Consider the following 26,575-nt stretch of genomic DNA (forward strand, 5'->3'; position numbering starts at 1 on the left):
GACCATGGTAACCATGTGTAAACACTATGGATATTGACTCCTGTGAATGTGTTGTGAATGAATAGACCATGGTAACCATGCGTAAACACTATGGATATTGACTCCAGTGAATATGTTGTGAATAATAGACCATGGTAACCATGCGTAAACACTATGGATATTGACACCTGTGAATATGTTGTGAATGAACAGACCATGGTAACCATGTGTAAACACTATGGATATTGACTCCTGTGAATATGTTGTGAATGAACAGACCATGGTATCCATGTGTAAACACTATGGATATTGTTTCCTGTGAATATGTTGTGAATGACTAGACCATGGTAACCATGTGTAAACACTATGGATATTGACTCCTGTGAATATGTTATGACTGAATAGACCATGGTAACCATGCGTAAACACTATGGATATTGACTCCTGTGAATATGTTGTGAATGAATAGACCATGGTAACCATGCGTAAACACTATGGATATTGACTCCTGTGAATATGTTATGAATGAATAGACCATGGTAACCATGCGTAAACACTATGGATATTGACTCCTGTGAATATGTTGTGAATGAATAGGCCATGGTAATCATGCGTAAACACTATGGATATTGACTCCTGTGAATATGTTATGAATAGACCATGGTAACCATGCGTAAACACTATGGATATTGACTCCCGTGAATATGTTGTGAATGAATAGACCATGGTAACCATGCCGAAACACTATGGATATTGACTCCTGTGAATATGTTGTGAATGAACAGACCATGATAACCATGTGTAAACACTAAGGATATTGACTCCGGTGAATATGTTGTGAATGAACAGACCATGGTAACCATGTGTAAACACTATGGATATTGACTCCTGTGAATATGTTGTGAATGAACAGACCATGGTAACCATGCGTAAACACTATGGATATTGACTCCTGTGAATATGTTGTGAATGAACAGACCATGGTAACCATGTGTAAACACTATGGATATTGACTCCTGTGAATATGTTGTGAATGACTAGACCATGGTAACCATGCATAAACACTATGGGTATTGACTCCTGTGAATATGTTGTGAATGACTAGACCATGGTAACCATGCGTAAACACTATGGGTATTGACTCCTGTGAATATGTTGTGAATGAATAGACCATGGTAACCATGCGTAAACACTATGGATATTGACTCCAGTGAATATGTTGTGAATAATAGACCATGGCAACCATGCGTAAACACTATGGATATTGACTCCTGTGAATATGTTGTGAATGAACAGACCATGGTAACCATGTGTAAACACTATGGATATTGACTCCTGTGAATGTGTTGTGAATGAATAGACCATGGTAACCATGCGTAAACACTATGGATATTGACTCCAGTGAATATGTTGTGAATAATAGACCATGGTAACCATGCGTAAACACTATGGATATTGACACCTGTGAATATGTTGTGAATGAACAGACCATGGTAACCATGTGTAAACACTATGGATATTGACTCCTGTGAATATGTTGTGAATGAACAGACCATGGTATCCATGTGTAAACACTATGGATATTGTTTCCTGTGAATATGTTGTGAATGACTAGACCATGGTAACCATGTGTAAACACTATGGATATTGACTCCTGTGAATATGTTATGACTGAATAGACCATGGTAACCATGCGTAAACACTATGGATATTGACTCCTGTGAATATGTTGTGAATGAATAGACCATGGTAACCATGCGTAAACACTATGGATATTGACTCCTGTGAATATGTTATGAATGAATAGACCATGGTAACCATGCGTAAACACTATGGATATTGACTCCTGTGAATATGTTGTGAATGAATAGGCCATGGTAATCATGCGTAAACACTATGGATATTGACTCCTGTGAATATGTTATGAATAGACCATGGTAACCATGCGTAAACACTATGGATATTGACTCCCGTGAATATGTTGTGAATGAATAGACCATGGTAACCATGCCGAAACACTATGGATATTGACTCCTGTGAATATGTTGTGAATGAACAGACCATGGTAACCATGTGTAAACACTAAGGATATTGACTCCGGTGAATATGTTGTGAATGACTAGACCATGGTAACCATGCATAAACACTATGGGTATTGACTCCTGTGAATATGTTGTGAATGACTAGACCATGGTAACCATGCGTAAACACTATGGGTATTGATTCCTGTGAATATGTTGTGAATGACTAGACCATGGTAACCATGCGTAAACACTATGGATATTGACTCCAGTGAATATGTTGTAAATGAATAGACCATGGTAACCATGTGTAAACACTATGGATATTGACTCCAGTGAATATGTTGTAAATGAATAGACCATGGTAACCATGTGTAAACACTATGGATATTGACTCCTGTGAATATGTTATGAATGAATAGACCATGGTAACCATGCGTAAACACTATGGATATTGACTCCTGTGAATATGTTGTGAATGAATAGACCATGGTAACCATGGGTAAACACTATGGATATTGACTCCCGTGAATATGTTGTGAATGAATAGACCATGGTAAGCATGTTTAAACACTATGGATATTGACTCCTGTGAATATGTTGTGAATGAATAGACCATGGTAACCATGCGTAAACACTATGGATATTTACTCCTGTGAATATGTTGTGAATGAATAGACCATGATAACCATGCGTAAACACTATGGATATTGACTCCTGTGAATATGTTGTGAATGAATAGACCATGGTAACCATGCGTAAACACTATGGACATTGACTCCCGTGAATATGTTGTGAATGAATAGACCATGGTAAGCATGTTTAAACACTATGGATATTGACTCCTGTGAATATGTTGTGAATGAATAGACCATGGTAACCATGCGTAAACACTATGGATATTTACTCCTGTGAATATGTTGTGAATGAATAGACCATGATAACCATGCGTAAACACTATGGATATTGACTCCTGTGAATATGTTGTGAATGAATAGACCATGGTAACCATGCGTAAACACTATGGATATTGACTCCCGTGAATATGTTGTGAATGAATAGACCATGGTAAACATGCGTAAACACTATGGATATTGACTCCTGTGAATATGTTGTGAATGAATAGACCATGGTAAGCAAGTGTAAACACTATGGGTATTGACTCCTGTGAATATGTTATGAATGAATAGACCATGGTAACCATGCGTAAACACTATAGATATTGACTCCTGTGAATATGTTGTGAATGAATAGACCATGGTAACCATGCGTAAACACTATGGATATTGACTCCCATGAATATGTTGTGAATGAATAGACCATGGTTAGCATGTGTAAACACTATGGATATTGACTCCTGTGAATATGTTGTGAATGAATAGACCATGGTAACCATGCATACACACTATGGATATTGACTCCTGTGAATATGTTGTGAATGAATAGACCATGGTAACCATGTGTAAACACTATGGATATTAACTCCTGTGAATATGTTGTGAATGAATAGACCATGGTAACCATGCGTAAACACTATGGATATTGACTCATGTGAATATGTTGTGAATGAACAGACCATGGTAACCATGTGTAAACACTATAGATATTGACTCCTGTGAATATGTTGTGAATGACTAGACCATGGTAACCATGCATAAACACTATGGGTATTGACTCCTGTGAATATGTTGTGAATGACTAGACCATGGTAACCATGCGTAAACACTATGGGTATTGACTCCTGTGAATATGTTGTGAATGAATAGACCATGGTAACCATGCGTAAACACTATGGATATTGACTCCAGTGAATATGTTGTGAATAATAGACCATGGTAACCATGCGTAAACACTATGGATATTGACTCCTGTGAATATGTTGTGAATGAACAGACCATGGTAACCATGTGTAAACACTATGGATATTGACTCCTGTGAATATGTTGTGAATGAACAGACCATGGTATCCATGTGTAAACACTATGGATATTGATTCCTGTGAATATATTGTGAATGACTAGACCATGGTAACCATGCGTAAACACTATGGATATTGACTCCTGTGAATATGTTATGAATGAATAGACCATGGTAACCATGCGTAAACACTATGGATATTGACTCCTGTGAATCTGTTGTGAATGAATAGACTATGGTAACCATGCGTAAACACTATGGATATTGACTCCCGTGAATATGTTGTGAATGAATAGACCATGGTAACCATGCGTAAACACTATGGATATTGACTCATGTGAATATGTTGTGAATGAATTGACCATGGTAAGCATGTGTAAACACTATGGATATTGACTCCTGTGAATATGTTATGAATGAATCGACCATGGTAACCATGCGTAAACACTATGGATATTGACTCCTGTGAATATGTTGTGAATGAATAGACCATGATAACCATGTGTAAACACTATGGATATTGACTCCTGTGAATATGTTGTGAATGAATAGACCATGGTAACCATGTGTAAACACTATGGATATTGACTCCTGTGAATATGTTGCAAATGAATAGACCATGGTAACCATGCGTAAACACTATGGATATTGACTCCTGTGAATATGTTGTGAATGAATAGACCATGGTAACCATGTGTAAACACTATGGACATTGACTTCTGTGAATATGTTGTGAATGAATAGATCATGGTAACCATGCGTAAACACTATGGATATTGACTCCCGTGAATATGTTGTGAATGAATAGACCATGGTAACCATGCGTAAACACTATGGATATTGACTCCCATGAATATGTTGTGAATGAATAGACCATGGTTAGCATGTGTAAACACTATGGATATTGACTCCTGTGAATATGTTGTGAATGAATAGACCATGGTAACCATGTGTAAACACTATGGATATTAACTCCTGTGAATATGTTGTGAATGAATAGACCATGGTAACCATGCGTAAACACTATGGATATTGACTCATGTGAATATGTTGTGAATGAACAGACCATGGTAACCATGTGTAAACACTATGGATATTGACTCCTGTGAATATGTTGTGAATGACTAGACCATGGTAACCATGCATAAACACTATGGGTATTGACTCCTGTGAATATGTTGTGAATGACTAGACCATGGTAACCATGCGTAAACACTATGGGTATTGACTCCTGTGAATATGTTGTGAATGAATAGACCATGGTAACCATGCGTAAACACTATGGATATTGACTCCAGTGAATATGTTGTGAATAATAGACCATGGTAACCATGCGTAAACACTATGGATATTGACTCCTGTGAATATGTTGTGAATGAACAGACCATGGTAACCATGTGTAAACACTATGGATATTGACTCCTGTGAATATGTTGTGAATGAACAGACCATGGTATCCATGTGTAAACACTATGGATATTGATTCCTGTGAATATATTGTGAATGACTAGACCATGGTAACCATGCGTAAACAATATGGATATTGACTCCAGTGAATATGTTGTGAATGAATAGACCATGGTAACGATGTGTAAACACTATGGATATTGACTCCTGTGAATATGTTATGAATGAATAGACCATGGTAACCGTGCGTAAACACTATGGATATTGACTCCTGTGAATCTGTTGTGAATGAATAGACTATGGTAACCATGCGTAAACACTATGGATATTGACTCCCGTGAATATGTTGTGAATGAATAGACCATGGTAACCATGCGTAAACACTATGGATATTGACTCATGTGAATATGTTGTGAATGAATAGACCATGGTAAGCATGTGTAAACACTATGGATATTGACTCCAGTGAATATGTTGTGAATAATAGACCATGGTAACCATGCGTAAACACTATGGATATTGACTCCTGTGAATATGTTGTGAATGAATAGATCATGGTAACCATGCGTAAACACTATGGATATTGACTCCCGTGAATATGTTGTGAATGAATAGACCATGGTAACCATGCGTAAACACTATGGATATTGACTCCCATGAATATGTTGTGAATGAATAGACCATGGTAACCATGCGTAAACACTATGGATATTGACTCCAGTGAATATGTTGTGAATGAATAGACCATGGTAACGATGTGTAAACACTATGGATATTGACTCCTGTGAATATGTTATGAATGAATAGACTATGGTAACCATGCGTAAACACTATGGATATTGACTCCCGTGAATATGTTGTGAATGAATAGACCATGGTAACCATGCGTAAACACTATGGATATTGACTCATGTGAATATGTTGTGAATGAATTGACCATGGTAAGCATGTGTAAACACTATGGATATTGACTCCTGTGAATATGTTATGAATGAATCGACCATGGTAACCATGCGTAAACACTATGGATATTGACTCCTGTGAATATGTTGTGAATGAATAGACCATGATAACCATGTGTAAACACTATGGATATTGACTCCTGTGAATATGTTGTGAATGAATAGACCATGGTAACCATGTGTAAACACTATGGATATTGACTCCTGTGAATATGTTGCAAATGAATAGACCATGGTAACCATGCGTAAACACTATGGATATTGACTCCTGTGAATATGTTGTGAATGAATAGACCATGGTAACCATGTGTAAACACTATGGACATTGACTTCTGTGAATATGTTGTGAATGAATAGATCATGGTAACCATGCGTAAACACTATGGATATTGACTCCCGTGAATATGTTGTGAATGAATAGACCATGGTAACCATGCGTAAACACTATGGATATTGACTCCCATGAATATGTTGTGAATGAATAGACCATGGTTAGCATGTGTAAACACTATGGATATTGACTCCTGTGAATATGTTGTGAATGAATAGACCATGGTAACCATGTGTAAACACTATGGATATTAACTCCTGTGAATATGTTGTGAATGAATAGACCATGGTAACCATGCGTAAACACTATGGATATTGACTCATGTGAATATGTTGTGAATGAACAGACCATGGTAACCATGTGTAAACACTATGGATATTGACTCCTGTGAATATGTTGTGAATGACTAGACCATGGTAACCATGCATAAACACTATGGGTATTGACTCCTGTGAATATGTTGTGAATGACTAGACCATGGTAACCATGCGTAAACACTATGGGTATTGACTCCTGTGAATATGTTGTGAATGAATAGACCATGGTAACCATGCGTAAACACTATGGATATTGACTCCAGTGAATATGTTGTGAATAATAGACCATGGTAACCATGCGTAAACACTATGGATATTGACTCCTGTGAATATGTTGTGAATGAACAGACCATGGTAACCATGTGTAAACACTATGGATATTGACTCCTGTGAATATGTTGTGAATGAACAGACCATGGTATCCATGTGTAAACACTATGGATATTGATTCCTGTGAATATATTGTGAATGACTAGACCATGGTAACCATGCGTAAACAATATGGATATTGACTCCAGTGAATATGTTGTGAATGAATAGACCATGGTAACGATGTGTAAACACTATGGATATTGACTCCTGTGAATATGTTATGAATGAATAGACCATGGTAACCGTGCGTAAACACTATGGATATTGACTCCTGTGAATCTGTTGTGAATGAATAGACTATGGTAACCATGCGTAAACACTATGGATATTGACTCCCGTGAATATGTTGTGAATGAATAGACCATGGTAACCATGCGTAAACACTATGGATATTGACTCATGTGAATATGTTGTGAATGAATAGACCATGGTAAGCATGTGTAAACACTATGGATATTGACTCCAGTGAATATGTTGTGAATAATAGACCATGGTAACCATGCGTAAACACTATGGATATTGACTCCTGTGAATATGTTGTGAATGAATAGATCATGGTAACCATGCGTAAACACTATGGATATTGACTCCCGTGAATATGTTGTGAATGAATAGACCATGGTAACCATGCGTAAACACTATGGATATTGACTCCCATGAATATGTTGTGAATGAATAGACCATGGTAACCATGCGTAAACACTATGGATATTGACTCCAGTGAATATGTTGTGAATGAATAGACCATGGTAACGATGTGTAAACACTATGGATATTGACTCCTGTGAATATGTTATGAATGAATAGACCATGGTAAACATGCGTAAACACTATGGATATTGACTCCTGTGAATCTGTTGTGAATGAATAGACTATGGTAACCATGCGTAAACACTATGGATATTGACTCCCGTGAATATGTTGTGAATGAATAGACCATGGTAACCATGCGTAAACACTATGGATATTGACTCATGTGAATATGTTGTGAATGAATTGACCATGGTAAGCATGTGTAAACACTATGGATATTGACTCCTGTGAATATGTTATGAATGAATCGACCATGGTAACCATGCGTAAACACTATGGATATTGACTCCTGTGAATATGTTGTGAATGAATAGACCATGATAACCATGTGTAAACACTATGGATATTGACTCCTGTGAATATGTTGTGAATGAATAGACCATGGTAACCATGTGTAAACACTATGGATATTGACTCCTGTGAATATGTTGCAAATGAATAGACCATGGTAACCATGCGTAAACACTATGGATATTGACTCCTGTGAATATGTTGTGAATGAATAGACCATGGTAACCATGTGTAAACACTATGGACATTGACTTCTGTGAATATGTTGTGAATGAATAGATCATGGTAACCATGCGTAAACACTATGGATATTGACTCCCGTGAATATGTTGTGAATGAATAGACCATGGTAACCATGCGTAAACACTATGGATATTGACTCCCATGAATATGTTGTGAATGAATAGACCATGGTTAGCATGTGTAAACACTATGGATATTGACTCCTGTGAATATGTTGTGAATGAATAGACCATGGTAACCATGCGTAAACACTATGGATATTGACTCCCATGAATATGTTGTGAATGAATAGACCATGGTTAGCATGTGTAAACACTGTGGATATTGACTCCTGTGAATATGTTGTGAATGAATAGACCATGGTAACCATGTGTAAACACTATGGATATTAACTCCTGTGAATATGTTGTGAATGAATAGACCATGGTAACCATGCGTAAACACTATGGATATTGACTCATGTGAATATGTTGTGAATGAACAGACCATGGTAACCATGTGTAAACACTATGGATATTGACTCCTGTGAATATGTTGTGAATGACTAGACCATGGTAACCATGCATAAACACTATGGGTATTGACTCCTGTGAATATGTTGTGAATGACTAGACCATGGTAACCATGCGTAAACACTATGGGTATTGACTCCTGTGAATATGTTGTGAATGAATAGACCATGGTAACCATGCGTAAACACTATGGATATTAACTCCAGTGAATATGTTGTGAATAATAGACCATGGTAACCATGCGTAAACACTATGGATATTGACTCCTGTGAATATGTTGTGAATGAACAGACCATGGTAACCATGTGTAAACACTATGGATATTGACTCCTGTGAATATGTTGTGAATGAACAGACCATGGTATCCATGTGTAAACACTATGGATATTGATTCCTGTGAATATATTGTGAATGACTAGACCATGGTAACCATGCGTAAACAATATGGATATTGACTCCAGTGAATATGTTGTGAATGAATAGACCATGGTAACGATGTGTAAACACTATGGATATTGACTCCTGTGAATATGTTATGAATGAATAGACCATGGTAACCATGCGTAAACACTATGGATATTGACTCCTGTGAATCTGTTGTGAATGAATAGACTATGGTAACCATGCGTAAACACTATGGATATTGACTCCCGTGAATATGTTGTGAATGAATAGACCATGGTAACAATGCGTAAACACTATGGATATTGACTCATGTGAATATGTTGTGAATGAATAGACCATGGTAAGCATGTGTAAACACTATGGATATTGACTCCTGTGAATATGTTATGAATGAATCGACCATGGTAACCATGCGTAAACACTATGGATATTGACTCCTGTGAATATGTTGTGAATGAATAGACCATGATAACCATGTGTAAACACTATGGATATTGACTCCTGTGAATATGTTGTGAATGAATAGACCATGGTAACCATGTGTAAACACTATGGATATTGACTCCTGTGAATATGTTGCAAATGAATAGACCATGGTAACCATGCGTAAACACTATGGATATTGACTCCTGTGAATATGTTGTGAATGAATAGACCATGGTAACCATGTGTAAACACTATGGACATTGACTTCTGTGAATATGTTGTGAATGAATAGACCATGGTAACCATGCGTAAACACTATGGATATTGACTCCCGTGAATATGTTGTGAATGAATAGACCATGGTAACCATGTGTAAACACTATGGACATTGACTTCTGTGAATATGTTGTGAATGAATAGACCATGGTAACCATGTGTAAACACTATGGATATTGACTCCTGTGAATATGTTGTGAATGAATAGACCATGGTAACCATGCGTAAACACTATGGATATTGACTCCTGTGAATATGTTGTGAATGAATAGACCATGGTAACCATGCGTAAACACTATGGATATTGACTCCCGTGAATATGTTGTGAATGAATAGACCATGGTAACCATGTGTAAACACTATGGACATTGACTTCTGTGAATATGTTGTGAATGAATAGACCATGGTAACCATGCGTAAACACTATGGATATTGACTCCTGTGAATATGTTGTGAATGAATAGTCCATGGTAACCATGTGTAAACACTATGGACATTGACTTCTGTGAATATGTCGTTAATGAATAGACCATGGTAACCATGCGTAAACACTATGGATATTGACTCCAGTGAATATGTTGTGAGTGAATAGACCATGGTAACCATGCATAAACACTATGGATATTGACACCTGTGAATATGTTGTGAATGAACAGACCATGGTAACCATGCATAAACACTATGGATATTGACTCCTGTGAATATGTTGTGAATAAATAGACAATGGTAACCATGCGTAAACACTATGTATATTGACTCCAGTGAATATGTTATGAATGAATAGACCATGGTAACCATGCGTAAACACTTTACATGGTAAATACTTCATTCCATATTCAGTTTAAAATTCTAAAATAAGCACTTTCACATTTCATTACCAGAATGGGAATTCCATAACTTGGTGAGTGTGTGGTTGAACAATGCTGATATTGATAGTGCACATGTATTGGGGTGACTGATGACCCATGTCAAATCTTTTTTCATTTCTTGACGATATCTTCAATCCCTAAATTTTGACGTGTATTTTGTTCGATTAAAAAAAAAGCTATTTTTGACTTCTTTTTTAAAAACTACCAGCTTGCCGTGTATTTTTTAAAATTTTTGGTAAAAATTCAATTTTTGCCTTTGTTTTGAGAACTACCAGCCCTGTACCTTTGGTGGAGTTTTTTCATTTTGTGGTAATATCTTCAATTCTCAATTTTTAGCTCTGCTGTCATTGGTAGGTGGCAGAGTGGAGCTGTTTATATAAGTGATTGTCTGTTTCTTGTCTGTCAACAATTGCATTTTCGACTTCTACTTGAAAACTACAATCTTAATTGCTTTAATACATGGTATGTAGGTACCTTGGGTGGATCTATGTCAGATTTGTTCATTTATAACGATATCATCAATTCACTATTTTGGGTTAATATTTTTGTTATTTGTGGTAAAATTGTTATTTTTGACTTGTTCTTGAAAACTGCCAGCATGATTATTTTGATACTTGGTATGTGTATATACCTTGGGTGAATCTCTGTCAGATTTGTTCATTTTGTGACGATCTCTTCAATTCTTTATTTTCAGTCCCCATTCGATAGAAGTTGGAAACGAGGATATTATAATTCAGTTTCCGTTCATCCGTTCATCCAACCATCTATTCTTTTGTAGTCGTATTTCAGAACCTTTTGAACCAAATTTGTTCATTCTTTGCATGTGCCTATTATTAAGGGGGAAGATTTCCCACTATGTAGAAAAATGCTACTCGAAATTTGTGTTTTAAATTAAAAGTTCATTCTAGGAAGAAATAGTCATTAACAATAATAGTGGTGATGGAGTTGGGATGGGGTGGGCGTGTCATGTGACTAATTAATATGCATAACTTTCATATCTCAAGCACTGTTCTAGATATAAACTTACAACCAGCACTATAATAGAGGTATTGGACAACAGAACAGATGAGCATATATGGTCATGTTACCTCATTTGACTTGGTTTGATTTCAGAATGTAAAAAAACTACTTAGATTTTTTATATCTATTTGTTTAAATTCTAAATTTTTAGAATAACAGATAATATCCCACTAACATAGTATAAAATAAATAAATTTATAAATGAAATGCCTAGGACAGATAATATTCCACTATTATAGTATAAAATAAATAAATTTATAAATGCAATGCCTAGGACAGATAATATCCCACTAATATAGTAAAAAATAAATAAATTTATAAACGCAATGCCTAGGACAGATAATATCCCACTAATATAATATAAAATAAATAAATTTATAAATGCAATGCCTAGGACAGATAATATCCCACTAATATAATATAAAATAAATAAATTTATAAATGAAATGCCTAGGACAGATTATTATCCCACTATTATAGTATAAAATCAATAAATATTTAAATGAAATGCCTAGGACAGATAATATCCCACTAATATAGTATAAAATAAATAAATTTATAAATGCAATGCCTAGGACAGATAATATCCCACTAATATAGTAAAAAATAAATAAATTTATAAATGCAATGCCTAGGACAGATAATATCACACTAATATAATATAAAATAAATACATTTATAAATGCAATGCCTAGGACAGATAATATCCCACTAATATAATATAAAATAAATAAATTTATAAATGAAATGCCTAGGACAGATTATTATCCCACTATTATAGTATAAAATCAATAAATTTATAAATGAAATGCCTAGGACAGATAATATCCCACTAATATAGTATAAAATAAATAAATTTATAAATGCAATGCCTAGGACAGATAATATCCCACTAATATAGTATAAAATAAATAAATTTATAAATGAAATGCCTAGGACAGATAATATCCCACTAATATAGTATAAAATAAATAAATTTATAAATGAAATGCCTAGGACAGATTATTATCCCACTATTATAGTATAAAATCAATAAATTTATAAATGAAATGCCTAGGACAGATAATATCCCACTAATATAGTATAAAATAAATAAATTTATAAATGCAATGCCTAGAACAGATAATATCCCACTAATATAGTATAAAATAAATAAATTTATAAATGAAATGCCTAGGACAGTTAATATCCCACTATTATAGTATAAAATAAATAAATTTATAAATGCAATGCCTAGGACAGATAATATCCCACTAATATAGTATAAAATAAATAAATTTATAAATGAAATGCCTAGGACAGATAATATCCCACTAATATAGTATAAAATAAATAAATTTATAAATGAAATGCCTAGAACAGATAATATCCCACTAATATAGTATAAAATAAATAAATTTATAAATGAAATGCCTAGGACAGTTAATATCCCACTAATATAGTATAAAATAAATAAATTTATAAATGCAATGCCTAGGACAGATAATATCCCACTATTATAGTATAAAATAAATAAATTTATAAATGAAATGCCTAGGACAGATAATATCCCACTAATATAGTATAAAATAAATAAATTTATAAATGCAATGCCTAGAACAGATAATATCCCACTAATATAGTATAAAATAAATAAATTTATAAATGAAATACCTAGGACAGATAATATCCCACTATTATAGTATAAAATAAATAAATTTATAAATGCAATGCCTAGGACAGATAATATCCCACTAATATAGTATAAAATAAATAAATTTATAAATGCAATGCCTAGAACAGATAATATCCCACTAATATAGTATAAAATAAATAAATTTATAAATGCAATGCCTAGGACAGATAATATCCCAATAATATAGTATAAAATAAATAAATTTTTAAATGAAATGCCTAGGACAGATTATTATCCCACTAATATAGTATAAAATAAATAAATTTATAAATGAAATGCCAAGGACAGATAATATCCTACTATTATAGTATAAAATTAATAAATTTATAAATGAAATGCCTAGGACAGATAATATCCCACTATTATAGTATAAAATAAATAAATTTATAAATGAAATGCCTAACACAGATAATATCCCACTATTATAGTATAAAATAAATAAATTTATAAATGAAATGCCAAGGACAGATAATATCCCACTATTATAGTAGAAAATAAATAAATTTATAAATGCAATGCCTAGAACAGATAATATCCTACTAATATAGTATAAAATAAATAAATTTAAAAATGCAATGCCAAGGACAGATAATATCCCACTATTATAGTATAAAATAAATAAATTTATAAATGAAATGCCTAGGACAGATAATATACCACTATTATAGTATAAAATAAATAAATTTATAAATGAAATGCCCAGGACAGATAATATCCCACTATTATAAAAAATAAATAAATTTATAAATGCAATGCCTAGGACAGATAATATCCCACTAATATAGTATAAAATAAATAAATTTATAAATGAAATGCCCAGGACAGATAATATCCCACTATTATAAAAAATAAATAAATTTATAAATGCAATGCCTAGGACAGATAATATCCCACTAATATAGTATAAAATAAATAAATTTATAAATGCAATGCCTAGGACAGATAATATCCCACTATTATAGTATAAAATAAATGAATTTATAAATGAAATGCCCAGGACAGATAATATACCACTATTATAGTATAAAATAAATAAATTTATAAATGAAATGCCCAGGACAGATAATATCCCACTAATATAGTATAAAATAAATAAATTTATAAATGCAATGCCCAGGACAGATAATATCCCACTATTATAAAAAATAAATAAATTTATAAATGCAATGCCTAGGACAGATAATATCCCACTAATATAGTATAAAATAAATAAATTTATAAATGAAATGCTTAGGACAGATAATATGCCACTAATATAGTATAAAATCAATAAATTTATAAATGAAATGCCTAGGACAGATAATATCCCACTATTATAGTATAAAATAAATAAATTTATAAATGAAATGCCTAACACAGATAATATCCCACTATTATAGTATAAAATCAATAAATTTATAAATGAAATGCCTAGGACAGATAATATCCCACTATTATAGTATAAAATAAATAAATTTATAAATGAAATGCCTAACACAGATAATATCCCACTATTATAGTATAAAATCAATAAATTTATAAATGCAATGCCTAGGACAGATAATATCCCACTATTATAGTATAAAATAAATAAATTTATAAATGCAATGCCTAGGACAGATTATATCCCACTATTATAGTATAAAATAAATAAATTTATAAATGAAATGCCCAGGACAGATAATATACCACTATTATAGTATAAAATAAATAAATTTATAAATGAAATGCCCAGGACAGATAATATCCCACTATTATAAAAAATAAATAAATTTATAAATGCAATGCCTAGGACAGATAATATCCCACTATTATAAAAAATAAATAAATTTATAAATGCAATGTCTAGGACAGATAACATCCCACTAATATAGTATAAAATAAATAAATTTATAAATGAAATGCTTAGGACAGATAATATCCCACTAATATAGTATAAAATCAATAAATTTATAAATCACAATGTTTTCTGATATTTCACAGGTGTAAATTCTCCACTGAAATGATTTTCCTCAAGAATGTTTAGAAAACAATCCCCTTCAGCTGAGTTATATATTGTCTGTAAATTAATTTGATATGTATATCAAATATATGGTTTATGTAAATTAGTAGTCTTTCAACCAATGTAGTTGATACATATGAGTACTAACTATAGCTTTGTTTGTACTGACCTCACCTCAGTCCATTAGGTCAGTCATCTTTAATCTCCCTCTGTGTTGAAGGGAATAATCTGCTTCTGAGCATTTTGAAATTATTGTTTTGAGTAAGGTAGTATGCTAGGCCGTTTCAATCAGTTCATTGTGGATGTATATAATAGTATCTAGATCACGTAAATCAATGTATGTAAATCAAAAATGAACTTCTACAATCAAATGTTACTTTGTATTCATACTTAATTTTATACATACAGATACAAGATCTTTAGAAGAAGTGTTTGAAAAAACTTGCAAAGTTACGCCACCACCAGTCTATCCAGGTATGAATGCCAGCATAATAATTCCCGCATAGCAATGCAACACAGTGCCCAAATCATTCCTCTGTTTTATTGATTTAAAATAACTGACAAAACTGACCAATGTGACAACACTGTGTGACACTAGAACACTGGTGACAACACTGTGTAGCAACACCGGTGACAACACTGTGTAGCAGCACTGGTGACAAAACTGTGTAGCAGCACTGGTGACAACACTGTAGCAGCACTGGTGACAACACTGTGTAGCAACCAACACTGTAGCAGCGCTGGTGACAACACTGTGTAGCAACACTGGTGACAACACTGCGTAGCAACACTGGTTATAACACTATGTAGCAACACTGGTGTCAATTGGGTGTAGCAACACTGGTGACAACACTGTGTTAACAGCACTGGTGACAACACTATGTAGCAGCACTGGTGACAACACTGTAGCAACACCGGTGACAGCACTGTGTACCAACACTGGTGACAACACTGTGTACCAACACTGGTGACAAGACTGTGTAGCAACACTGGTGACAACACTGTGTAGCAACACTGGTGACAACACTGTGTAGCAGCACTGGTGACAGCACTGTGTAGCAACACTGGTGAAAACACTGTAGCAACACTGGTGACAACACTGTGTACCAACACTGGTGACAACACTGTGTACCAACACTGGTGACAACACTGTGTACCAACACTGGTGACAACACTGTGTAGCAACACCGGTGACAGCTCTGTGTACCAACACTGGTGACAACACTGTGTACCAACACTGATGCCAACAATGTAGCAACACTAATGAAAACATGGTGTAGCAACACTTGTGACAACACTGTGCAGCAACACTGGTGACAACACTGTGTAGCAACACTGGTTACAACACTGTGTAGCAACACTGGTGACAATTGGGTGTAGCAACACTGGTGACAACACTGTGTAACAGCACTGGTGAAAACGCTGTGTAGCAACACTGGTGACAATTGGGTGTAGCAACACTGGTGACAATTGGGTGTAGCAACACTGGTGACAACACTGTGTAACAGCACTGGTGACAACACTATGTAGCAGCACTGGTGACAACACTGTGTAGCAGCACTGGCGACAACACTGTGTATCAACACTGGTGACAACACTGTAGCAACACCGGTGACAGCACTGTGTACCAACACTGGTGACAACACTGTGTACCAACACTGGTGACAACGCTGTGTAGCAACACTGGTGACAACACTATGTAGCAATACTAATGAATACATGGTGTGACAACACTTGTGACAACACTGTGTAGCAACACGTGTGACAACACTGTGTAGCAACACTGGTGACAACACTATGTAGCAACACTGGTGACAATTGGGTGTAGCAACACTGGTGACAACACTGTGTAACAGCACTGGTGAAAACGCTGTGTAGCAACACGTGTGACAACACTGTGTAGCAACACTGGTGACAACACTATGTAGCAACACTGATGACAATCGGGTGTAGCAACACTGGTGACAACACTGTGTAACAGTACTGGTGAAAACGCTGTGTAGCAGCACTGGTGACAACACTGTGTAGCAGCACTGGTGACAACACTGTAGCAACACCGGTGACAGCACTGTGTAGCAATACCGGTGACAGCACTGTGTACCAACACTGGTGAAAACACTGTGTACCAACACTGGTGACAACACTGTGTACCAACACTGGTGACAACATTGTGTAGCTACACTGATGCCAACAATGTGTAGCAACACTGGTGACAACATTGTGTAGCAACACTAATGTAAACATTGTGTAGCAACACTTGTGACAACACTGTGTAGCAACACTGGTGACAACACTGTGTAGCAACACTGGTTACAACACTGTGTAGCAACACTGGTAACAATTGGGTGTAGCAACACTGGTGACAACACTGTGTAACAGCACTGGTGAAAACGCTGTGTAGCAACACTGGTGACAATTGGGTGTAGCAACACTGGTGACAATTGGGTGTAGCAACACTGGTGACAACACTGTGTAACAGCACTGGTGACAACACTATGTAGCAGCACTGGTGACAACACTGTGTAGCAGCACTGGTGACAACACTGTGTAGCAACACTGGTGACAACACTGTAGCAACACCGGTGACAGCACTGTGTACCAACACTGGTGACAACACTGTGTACCAACACTGGTGACAACACTGTGTACCAACACTGGTGACAACACTGTGTACCAACACTGATGCCAACAATGTGTAGCAACACTGGTGACAACACTGTGTAGCAACACTGGTGACAACACTGTGTAGCAACACTGGTTACAACACTATATAGCAACACTGGTGACAATTGGGTGTAGCAACACTGGTGACAACACTGTGTAACAGCACTGGTGAAAACGCTGTGTAGCAACACTGGTGACAACACTATGTAGCAATACTAATGAATACATGGTGTGACAACACTTGTGACAACACTGTGTAGCAACACGTGTGACAACACTGTGTAGCAACACTGGTGACAACACTATGTAGCAACACTGGTGACAATTGGGTGTAGCAACACTGGTGACAACACTGTGTAACAGCACTGGTGAAAACGCTGTGTAGCAGCACTGGTGACAACACTGTGTAGCAGCACTGGTGACAACACTGTAGCAACACCGGTGACAGCACTGTGTACCAACACTGGTGAAAACACTGTGTACCAACACTGGTGACAACACTGTGTACCAACACTGGTGACAACATTGTGTAGCAACACTAATGTAAACATTGTGTAGCAACACTTGTGACAACACTGTGTAGCAACACTGGTGACAACACTGTGTAGCAACACTGGTTACAATACTACATGTATGTAGCAACACTGTGTAACAGCACTGGTGAAAACGCTGTGTAGCAGCACTGGTGACAATGCTGTGTAGCAACACAGGTGACAATGCTGTGTAGCAACACTGGTGACAATTGGGTGTAGCAACACTGGTGACAACACTGTGTAACATCACTGGTGACAACACTATGTAGCAGCACTGGTGACAACACTGTGTAGCAGCACTGGTGACAACACTGTGTAGCAACACTGGTGACAACACTGTAGCAACACCGGTGACAACACTATGTAGCAATACTAATGAATACATGGTGTGACAACACTTGTGACAACACTGTGTAGCAACACTTGTGACAACACTGTGTAGCAACACTGGTGACAACACTGTGTAACAGCACTGGTGAAAACGCTGTGTAGCAGCACCGGTGACAACACTGTGTAGCAGCACTGGTGACAACACTGTGTTGCAACACTGGTGACAACACTGTGTAGCAACATTGGTTACAATACTATGTAGCAACACTGTGTAACAGCACTGGCGAAAACGCTGTGTAGCAGCACTGGTGACAATGCTGTGTAGCAACACAGGTGACAATGCTGTGTAGCAACACTGGTGACAATTGGGTGTAGCAACACTGGTGACAATTGGGTGTAGCAACACTGGTGACAACACTGTGTAACATCACTGGTGACAAAACTATGTAGCAGCACTGGTGACAACACTGTGTAGCAGCACTGGTGACAACACTGTGTAGCAACACTGGAGACAACACTGTAGCAACACCGGTGACAGCACTGTGTACCGACACTGGTGACAACACTGTGTACCAACACTGGTGACAATACTGTGTACCAACACTGGTGACAACACTGTGTAGCTACACTGATGCCAACAATGTGTAGCAACACTGGTGACAACACTGTGTAGCAGCACTGGTGACTACACTGTTCAGTAGCACTGGTGACAACACTATGTAGCAACACTAATGAAAACATGGTGTAGCAACACTTGTGACAACACTGTAGCAACACTGGTGACAACACTGTGTAGCAGCACTGGTGACAACACTGTGTAGCAGCACTGGTGACAACACTGTGTAGCAACACTGGTGACAACACTGTAGCAACACCGGTGACAGCACTGTGTAGCAACACCGGTGACAGCACTGTGTACCAACACTGGTGAAAACACTGTGTACCAACACTGGTGACAACACTGTGTACCAACACTGGTGACAACATTGTGTAGCTACACTGATGCCAACAATGTGTAGCAACACTGGTGACAACATTGTGTAGCAACACTAATGTAAACATTGTGTAGCAACACTGGTGACAACACTGTGTAGCAACACTGGTGACAACACTGTGTAGCAACACTGGTTACAACACTGTGTAGCAACACTGGTGACAATTGGGTGTAGCAACACTGGTGACAACACTGTGTAACAGCACTGGTGAAAACGCTGTGTAGCAACACTGGTGACAATTGGGTGTAGCAACACTGGTGACAATTGGGTGTAGCAACACTGGTGACAACACTGTGTAACAGCACTGGTGACAACACTATGTAGCAGCACTGGTGACAACACTGTGTAGCAGCACTGGTGACAACACTGTGTAGCAACACTGGTGACAACACTGTAGCAACACCGGTGACAGCACTGTGTACCAACACTGGTGACAACACTGTGTACCAACACTGGTGACAACACTGTGTACCAACACTGGTGACAACACTGTGTACCAACACTGATGCCAACAATGTGTAGCAACACTGGTGACAACACTGTGTAGCAACACTGGTGACAACACTGTGTAGCAACACTGGTTACAACACTATATAGCAACACTGGTGACAATTGGGTGTAGCAACACTGGTGACAACACTGTGTAACAGCACTGGTGAAAACGCTGTGTAGCAACACTGGTGACAACACTATGTAGCAATACTAATGAATACATGGTGTGACAACACTTGTGACAACACTGTGTAGCAACACGTGTGACAACACTGTGTAGCAACACTGGTGACAACACTATGTAGCAACACTGGTGACAATTGGGTGTAGCAACACTGGTGACAACACTGTGTAACAGCACTGGTGAAAACGCTGTGTAGCAGCACTGGTGACAACACTGTGTAGCAGCACTGGTGACAACACTGTAGCAACACCGGTGACAGCACTGTGTACCAACACTGGTGAAAACACTGTGTACCAACACTGGTGACAACACTGTGTACCAACACTGGTGACAACATTGTGTAGCAACACTAATGTAAACATTGTGTAGCAACACTTGTGACAACACTGTGTAGCAACACTGGTGACAACACTATGTAGCAACACTGGTTACAATACTACATGTATGTAGCAACACTGTGTAACAGCACTGGTGAAAACGCTGTGTAGCAGCACTGGTGACAATGCTGTGTAGCAACACAGGTGACAATGCTGTGTAGCAACACTGGTGACAATTGGGTGTAGCAACACTGGTGACAACACTGTGTAACATCACTGGTGACAACACTATGTAGCAGCACTGGTGACAACACTGTGTAGCAGCACTGGTGACAACACTGTGTAGCAACACTGGTGACAACACTGTAGCAACACCGGTGACAACACTATGTAGCAATACTAATGAATACATGGTGTGACAACACTTGTGACAACACTGTGTAGCAACACTTGTGACAACACTGTGTAGCAACACTGGTGACAACACTGTGTAACAGCACTGGTGAAAACGCTGTGTAGCAGCACCGGTGACAACACTGTGTAGCAGCACTGGTGACAACACTGTGTTGCAACACTGGTGACAACACTGTGTAGCAACATTGGTTACAATACTATGTAGCAACACTGTGTAACAGCACTGGCGAAAACGCTGTGTAGCAGCACTGGTGACAATGCTGTGTAGCAACACAGGTGACAATGCTGTGTAGCAACACTGGTGACAATTGGGTGTAGCAACACTGGTGACAATTGGGTGTAGCAACACTGGTGACAACACTGTGTAACATCACTGGTGACAAAACTATGTAGCAGCACTGGTGACAACACTGTGTAGCAGCACTGGTGACAACACTGTGTAGCAACACTGGAGATAACACTGTAGCAACACCGGTGACAGCACTGTGTACCGACACTGGTGACAACACTGTGTACCAACACTGGTGACAATACTGTGTACCAACACTGGTGACAACACTGTGTAGCTACACTGATGCCAACAATGTGTAGCAACACTGGTGACAACACTGTGTAGCAGCACTGGTGACTACACTGTTCAGTAGCACTGGTGACAACACTATGTAGCAACACTAATGAAAACATGGTGTAGCAACACTTGTGACAACACTGTAGCAACACTGGTGACAACACTGTGTAGCAGCACTGGTGACAACACTGTGTAGCAGCACTGGTGACAACACTGTGTAGCAACACTGGTGACAACACTGTAGCAACACCGGTGACAACACTATGTAGCAATACTAATGAATACATGGTGTGACAACACTTGTGACAACACTGTGTAGCAACACTTGTGACAACACTGTGTAGCAACACTGGTGACAACACTATGTAGCAACACTGGTGACAATTGGGTGTAGCAACACTGGTGACAACACTGTGTAACAGCACTGGTGAAAATGCTGTGTAGCAGCACTGGGACAACACTGTGTAGCAGCACTGGTGACAACACTGTAGCAACACCGGTGACAGCACTGTGTACCAACACTGGTGACAACACTGTGTACCAACACTGGTGACAACACTGTGTACCAACACTGGTGACAACATTGTGTAGCTACACTGATGCCAACAATGTGTAGCAACACTGGTGACAACATTGTGTAGCAACACTAATGAAAACATTGTGTAGCAACACTTGTGACAACACTGTGTAGCAACACTGGTGACAACACTGTGTAGCAACACTGGTTACAATACTATGTAGCAACACTGTGTAACAGCACTGGTGAAAACGCTGTGTAGCAGCACTGGTGACAATGCTGTGTAGCAACACAGGTGACAATGCTGTGTAGCAACACTGGTGACAATTGGGTGTAGCAACACTGGTGACAACACTGTGTAACATCACTGGTGACAAAACTATGTAGCAGCACTGGTGACAACACTGTGTAGCAGCACTGGTGACAACACTGTGTAGCAACACTGGAGACAACACTGTAGCAACACTGGTGACAGCACTGTGTACCGACACTGGTGACAACACTGTGTACCAACACTGGTGACAATACTGTGTACCAACACTGGTGACAACACTGTGTAGCTACACTGATGCCAACAATGTGTAGCAACACTTGTGACAACACTGTAGCAACACTGGTGACAACACTGTGTAGCAGCACTGGTGACAACACTATGTAGCAACACTAATGAAAACATGGTGTCGCAACACTTGTGACAACACTGTGTAGCAACACTGGTGACAATTGGGTGTAGCAACACTGGTGACAACACTGTGTAACAGCACTGGTGACAACACTATGTAGCAGCACTGGTGACAACACTGTGTAGCAACACTGGTGACAACACTGTGTACCAACACTGGTGACAACACTGTGTACCAATACTGGTGACAACACTGTGTACCAACACTGGTGACAACACTGGTGACAACACTGTGTAGCAGCACTGGTGACAGCACTGTGTAGCAACGCTGGTGAAAACACTGTAGAAACACTGGTGACAACACTGTGTAACAACACTGGTGACAACACTGTGTAGCAACACCGGTGACAGCTCTGTGTACCAACACTGGTGACAACACTGTGTACCAACACTGATGCCAACAATGTAGCAACACTAATGAAAACATGGTGTAGCAACACTTGTGACAACACTGTGCAGCAACACTGGTGACAACACTGTGTAGCAACACTGGTTACAACACTGTGTAGCAACACTGGTGACAATTGGGTGTAGCAACACTGGTGACAACACTGTGTAACAGCACTGGTGAAAACGCTGTGTAGCAACACTGGTGACAATTGGGTGTAGCAACACTGGTGACAATTGGGTGTAGCAACACTGGTGACAACACTGTGTAACAGCACTGGTGACAACACTATGTAGGAGCACTGGTGACAACACTGTGTAGCAGCACTGGTGACAACACTGTGTAGCAACACTGGTGACAACACTGTAGCAACACCGGTGACAGCACTGTGTACCAACACTGGTGACAACACTGTGTACCAACACTGGTGACAACACTGTGTACCAACACTGGTGACAACACTGTGTACCAACACTGATGCCAACAATGTGTAGCAACACTGGTGACAACACTGTGTAGCAACACTGGTTACAACACTATATAGCAACACTGGTGACAATTGGGTGTAGCAACACTGGTGACAACACTGTGTAACAGCACTGGTGAAAACGCTGTGTAGCAACACTGGTGACAACACTATGTAGCAATACTAATGAATACATGGTGTGACAACACTTGTGACAACACTGTGTAGCAACACGTGTGACAACACTGTGTAGCAACAATGGTGACAACACTATGTAGCAACACTGGTGACAATTGGGTGTAGCAACACTGGTGACAACACTGTGTAACAGCACTGGTGAAAACGCTGTGTAGCAGCACTGGTGACAACACTGTGTAGCAGCACTGGTGACAACACTGTAGCAACACCGGTGACAGCACTGTGTACCAACACTGGTGAAAACACTGTGTACCAACACTGGTGACAACACTGTGTACCAACACTGGTGACAACATTGTGTAGCAACACTAATGTAAACATTGTGTAGCAACACTTGTGACAACACTGTGTAGCAACACTGGTGACAACACTGTGTAGCAACACTGGTTACAATACTACATGTATGTAGCAACACTGTGTAACAGCACTGGTGAAAACGCTGTGTAGCAGCACTGGTGACAATGCTGTGTAGCAACACAGCTGACAATGCTGTGTAGCAACACTGGTGACAATTGGGTGTAGCAACACTGGTGACAACACTGTGTAACATCACTGCTGACAACACTATGTAGCAGCACTGGTGACAACACTGTGTAGCAGCACTGGTGACAACACTGTGTAGCAACACTGGTGACAACACTGTAGCAACACCGGTGACAACACTATGTAGCAATACTAATGAATACATGGTGTGACAACACTTGTGACAACACTGTGTAGCAACACTTGTGACAACACTGTGTAGCAACACTGGTGACAATTGGGTGTAGCAACACTGGTGACAACACTGTGTAACAGCACTGGTGAAAACGCTGTGTAGCAGCACTGGTGACAACACTATGTAGCAACACTGGTGACAACACTGTGTAACAGCACTGGTGAAAACGCTGTGTAGCAACACTGGTGACAACACTATGTAGCAACACTGGTGACAATTGGGTGTAGCAACACTGGTGACAACACTGTGTAACAGCACTGGTGAAAACGCTGTGTAGCAGCACTGGTGACAACACTGTAGCAACACCAGTGACAGCACTGTGTACCAACACTGGTGACAACACTGTGTACCAACACTGGTGACAATACTGTGTACCAACACTGGTGACAACACTGTGTAGCTACACTGATGCCAACAATGTGTAGCAACACTGGTGACAACACTGTGTAGCAGCACTGGTGACTACACTGTTCAGTAGCACTGGTGACAACACTATGTAGCAACACTAATGAAAACATGGTGTAGCAACACTTGTGACAACACTGTAGCAACACTGGTGACAACACTGTGTAGCAGCACTGGTGACAACACTGTGTAGCAGCACTGGTGACAACACTGTGTAGCAACACTGGTGACAACACTGTAGCAACACCGGTGACAACACTATGTAGCAATACTAATGAATACATGGTGTGACAACACTTGTGACAACACTGTGTAGCAACACTTGTGACAACACTGTGTAGCAACACTGGTGACAACACTATGTAGCAACACTGGTGTCAATTGGGTGTAGCAACACTGGTGACAACACTGTGTAACAGCACTGGTGAAAACGCTGTGTAGCAGCACTGGGACAACACTGTGTAGCAGCACTGGTGACAACACTGTAGCAACACCGGTGACAGCACTGTGTACCAACACTGGTGACAACACTGTGTACCAACACTGGTGACAACACTGTGTACCAACACTGGTGACAACATTGTGTAGCTACACTGATGCCAACAATGTGTAGCAACACTGGTGACAACATTGTGTAGCAACACTAATGAAAACATTGTGTAGCAACACTTGTGACAACACTGTGTAGCAACACTGGTGACAACACTGTGTAGCAACACTGGTGACAATTGGGTGTAGCAACACTGGTGACAACACTGTGTAACAGCACTGGTGAAAACGCTGTGTAGCAACACTGGTGACAATTGGGTGTAGCAACACTGGTGACAATTGGGTGTAGCAACACTGGTGACAACACTGTGTAACAGCACTGGTGACAACACTATGTA

At 38.5% G+C, this 26,575-nt stretch overlaps 1 protein-coding gene across 1 annotated transcript in view; it reads left to right on the forward strand.

Annotated features, from left to right (window-relative positions):
• LOC146729931 (uncharacterized) overlaps positions 1-26,575 on the forward strand; it is a 60,892-nt gene that overhangs the window by 20,853 nt on the left and 13,464 nt on the right. Inside the window, exon 3 of the mRNA XM_085494709.1 lies at positions 16,226-16,291. Within this exon, the coding sequence (XP_085350835.1) occupies positions 16,226-16,291 (66 nt within the window). The remainder of the gene's footprint in view (positions 1-16,225; positions 16,292-26,575) is intronic.

This window comes from Saccoglossus kowalevskii, chromosome 20, assembly GCF_978046115.1.
Source record: "Saccoglossus kowalevskii chromosome 20, keSacKowa6.1, whole genome shotgun sequence".
Classification (NCBI taxonomy): domain Eukaryota; kingdom Metazoa; phylum Hemichordata; class Enteropneusta; family Harrimaniidae; genus Saccoglossus; species Saccoglossus kowalevskii.